This window comes from Lactuca sativa, chromosome 4 (assembly GCF_002870075.4).
Source record: "Lactuca sativa cultivar Salinas chromosome 4, Lsat_Salinas_v11, whole genome shotgun sequence".
NCBI classification, from domain to species: domain Eukaryota; kingdom Viridiplantae; phylum Streptophyta; class Magnoliopsida; order Asterales; family Asteraceae; genus Lactuca; species Lactuca sativa.
The window spans coordinates 92,277,395-92,281,322 of record NC_056626.2 but is presented as its reverse complement, the minus strand read 5'-3'; the positions used below and the strand labels follow the sequence as shown (position 1 = coordinate 92,281,322).

General features: G+C 39.1%; 1 protein-coding gene across 1 annotated transcript; it reads right to left on the bottom strand.

Moving 5' to 3' along the window:
* Positions 1 to 2,371: 2,371 nt before the first annotated feature.
* Positions 2,372 to 3,478, bottom strand: LOC111892382 (uncharacterized). The gene has a single exon (XM_023888430.1). It carries the CDS (start codon positions 3,476 to 3,478, stop codon positions 2,372 to 2,374), a length of 1,107 nt encoding a protein of 368 aa, XP_023744198.1.
* Between the last annotated feature and the right edge of the window lie 450 nt (positions 3,479 to 3,928).

Sequence of the window (3,928 nt, the reverse complement as noted above, 5' to 3'; positions counted from 1 at the left end):
TTCTTCATTGTCTCTTATTGTCTTTAATTTTCTAATTTCTTCATTCTTTTTTTTTTTTTTTGTGTTTTCTTCTTGGAAGGTCTAAGGAATTTCACCATGTAACATAAGATGGAGGATAAAATGAACACCTAATGATCATTGACAATGTGCCAAGATCAACTAAAAAGGGTGGGATATGACTCAAAAATGGGTGTTACCGAAAAAACTTTGTCCCAAAAGATGTGAATTGGGGGACCCACTTCAAAGTTCATAATGCACCTCAATGCAAGGTGTGATAAACAAAATCTAGCTAACTATCTACTCTAGACCCCTAGGAAAATTATGACATATCTTAAAAAGGTGGTGAGAATCTAACTAAGCAAGGCTCGGACAAGACTCGGGAGTACTAAGGGGTATTCCCCCCAAAACCAAGATGTGAGTCTTCAATGTCTTCATAATACCTTACCGGGCTAATCTTTGCTCGCACACATTGGTTTGACCAACCACATCCCGCCGCACCTAGACCCAATCAAGCTACCTGCATCTGACCCCCACACAAGCGGTCTTAAAGTGGTCTGTGAGGCTCAAAACGTGTCCCATTTATCCAAAACAAGGAATTCCTTATCAAGACTTGGGACCACTATATGATTCGATACTTATTACTCGGCGCTATGGTACCTGTAGGGATGAGAAGACAAGAGAGAACAAAAATGCATGAACTTAAACTAGAATGCATCTAAAAAGTATGAAAATTAGAAAAGAAAGAAACAAAATATGCAATATTTTTGAAATTTTTATGCAATTTTTATGAATGACCTAAATGACTTACTCTAAATGCAACAATATACAACCTAAATGCAATCAAAAATAAAATATAAGAATACCTCGCCCCAAGCTTAAAATGAAGCATTGTCCTCAATGCTTAGGATAAGAGTAAGGAAGGATCATACCAGGATCAAGGTGGAGAGGCCCGCGGGGACGGTATGGAAGCAACACATGGATCGTACAATGATGTGTGGGTGGAGTTCTTGGCCGCCTAAATACACGTGGATGAAAGCTTGGTCGCATAAAGGAGGCATATGAAATGACTCGAAATTTTCTTATGAAGTGACATATTTGCGTGGGTACCATCGGAAGCCTTGCACGAGTGGGGGGCAGCTGCGCGCATACCATGTGGGAGTAATTTGAGCTTGGATTTTGCGCGAGTAGGGCTGGGTCACGCAACATTTGCGTGGGCACCCGCACAAGTTGTAGATTTTGACATTTTTTTTTGCAATTTTTCGCTCCACATGCTCCAGTTTTCTTCCATACTTTACCAAGATCATTGCTAAACCTCAAGATCCTTATTTTAGACCAACTTCAAGCCTAGAAACATCAAAACTTCAAGCGAAGATTATTTATTTACAATGCATTTATTTAACGTCTTTGCCAAGAGATAGCCCCGCTTCTGTCAACCTTCGTAAATCATAGTTTCCAATGTTACGTTGTCGAATTCTCCCGTGTCAAAGCCTTCATAAAACGGTTTCAAATGATGCCCTTTCACTTTGAAGATTTGGTTCATTTCCAAACTCTTGATTTCAACCACACCATGATCAAACACTTTAATAATAATGAAAGGTCCGTGCCATCGAGATCGCAATTTTCCCGGGAATATCTTTAAGAGTGAATGATAAAGAAGAACTTCTTGACCCGGAATAAAGTGTTTTTGGGTTATGTGCTTGTTATGAAATGCCTTTTTCTTCTCTTTACACCTTTTGAACCTTTTAATTATCTTCTTCTTGCCCACTTCCATCGTTGGAGGATTTAATCTTCTTTGAGCCTCTTTCCTAGGCTTGCAATAATCTCCCATAAGAATCTTGTTTGTGAATACATTAAGGCTTATCTCGTTTATTGGCTCAATCACATCAACCCGATACAATGGAGAAATGTTGCTAGGGTACCTCATTGCTTCAAAGATGTTGAAGTGAATGATCTCTCCATCAAACTCCATAATAATTTTTCCTTATGGACATCAATGATCATGTGAGCGGTATTCATGAAACGTCTTCCAAGGAGGATCATAGATGATTTGGAAGGAGTCTTCTCTTCAAGATCAATGACATAAAAATCCGCAGGAAATACTAGTTGATTAACTTGTATTAACACATCCTCCAACACTCCTTTTGGAGATACATTTGACTTGTTTGCTAATTGAATGATTACTCTTGTTTCTTCCAAAGGTCCAACATTGAGAGATTGAAAAACCGAATATGGCATTGATCGAGGCTCCAAGATCTAACATGACACTTTCGACATGCAAATCACCAATGGTACAAGGGATAGCAAATATTCATGGATCCTTGCATTTAGGAGGTAACGTCTTTTGGATAATTGCATACACGTTTGCATTGAATTAAATCTTTTCATTTTCCTTGAATTTCCTCTTCTTGGTGCACAAATCCTTGAGAAATTTTGCATAAATTGGAATTTGCTTAATAGCATTCAATAGTGGAATGTTGATTTGGACCTTGTGGAAAGTTTCAAATAATTCATTTTCTTCCTCTATCTTCTTGGAAAACGCTAACCGCGAAGGGAAGGGTGGTGATATGACCAATGGCTTAATGGTCTTGTTGGAAGATTCGGGTTGCTCAATATTTGTCACAATCGGTTCCTTTGGAGGAACTACAACCTTTTTAGGCTCAATAACAATAACTTCATCTTCTTCTTCTCTTGAAACTCTTTTAGGGTTGTTTTCTCCAAGTGTTTTCCCACTTCTCAAGGTTATTGCACTCATATTGGGGGTCTTCTGGGTTTGAGGTAGATGTTTACCCCTTTGTTCCATCTTGTTGAGAGAAGTGGCCAAGTCTTCAATTTGTGCTTGAATGTTGGGGAAGGTGTTCTTGGTCTCTTGTTGGAATTGAGTTTGGCTTTGAGCAAGAGAAGTAACGAGTTCTTGTTTACCACTTGATTGGCCTTGTTGATGAGGTTGGTTGTAATTTGGAGGTGGATGAGATGTTTGTGGATATGGAGGTTTTTGTGATGGGTATTGTGGATATTGGTGTCTCATCATAACAATTGGTGGGTTTTTCTTTGGTGGGTATGGGTTGTTTGGGTTATTCCTCCAATTTGGGTTGTAGGTGTTTTGAAATCCCATTGGTCTTTGTTGACCTTGATATCCTCTCATGGCATTAAAATCCTCCGATTCACTTCCAAGTGTGGGACATTTATTCGTATAATGCCCTGTCATTGTGCAAATACCACACACCATCAATTGTTGACCACTTCCCACCACCATTTGACTTAACACATTAGTTAAGTCCAAGAGCCTTGATTCCAAGTGTTGAGTGTTGCTAACTTCACCAACCACTTGTGGGGAATTTCTCTTTATTTTATTTCGAGTCCCAAAGTTTCGTTGATTTTGAGAAATGGTACCAAAAGGTGAGCATATCTCGTGAGGTTTCTTGTTGAAGATGTCACCACCACTTGAAGCATCAATCATTCTTCGATCTTTTTCATTCATACCCTCATAAAATTTGTGAAGAAGTAATTGTTCAGGAATGTTGTGTTGAGGACAACTTGTACACAAGTTGATGAATCGCTCCCAAAAATCATGAAAAGTCTCATTCCCCCCTTGACGAATCCCCAAAATGTCACTTCTTTGACTTGATATCCGGGAAGTGGGATAAAACTTGCTATTGAACGCTTTCAGTAACTCTTCCCATGTGTGAATAGATTCTGGTGGTAAGTTAAATAACCACTCTCTAGCTTTACCTTCCAAGGTGAGTGGGAAGGTCGTTAACTTGAAACCATCCAATGTCACATGTTCGGGCAACATGCTAACACATATCAAACGAAAGGACTTCAAATGCTTTTGAGGATCTTCTCTATCCAAACCATGGAACTTGGTGAGTTGATGTATGAAACTTGACTTCAATTCCATCCCTTGGCAGTTTGAGGGATAAACAATAGC

Coding starts and splice junctions, on each gene's coding strand:
- LOC111892382 (XM_023888430.1), bottom strand. CDS start 3,478: ATGAATGAAAAAGATCGAAGAATGATTGATGCTTCAAGTGGTGGTGAC.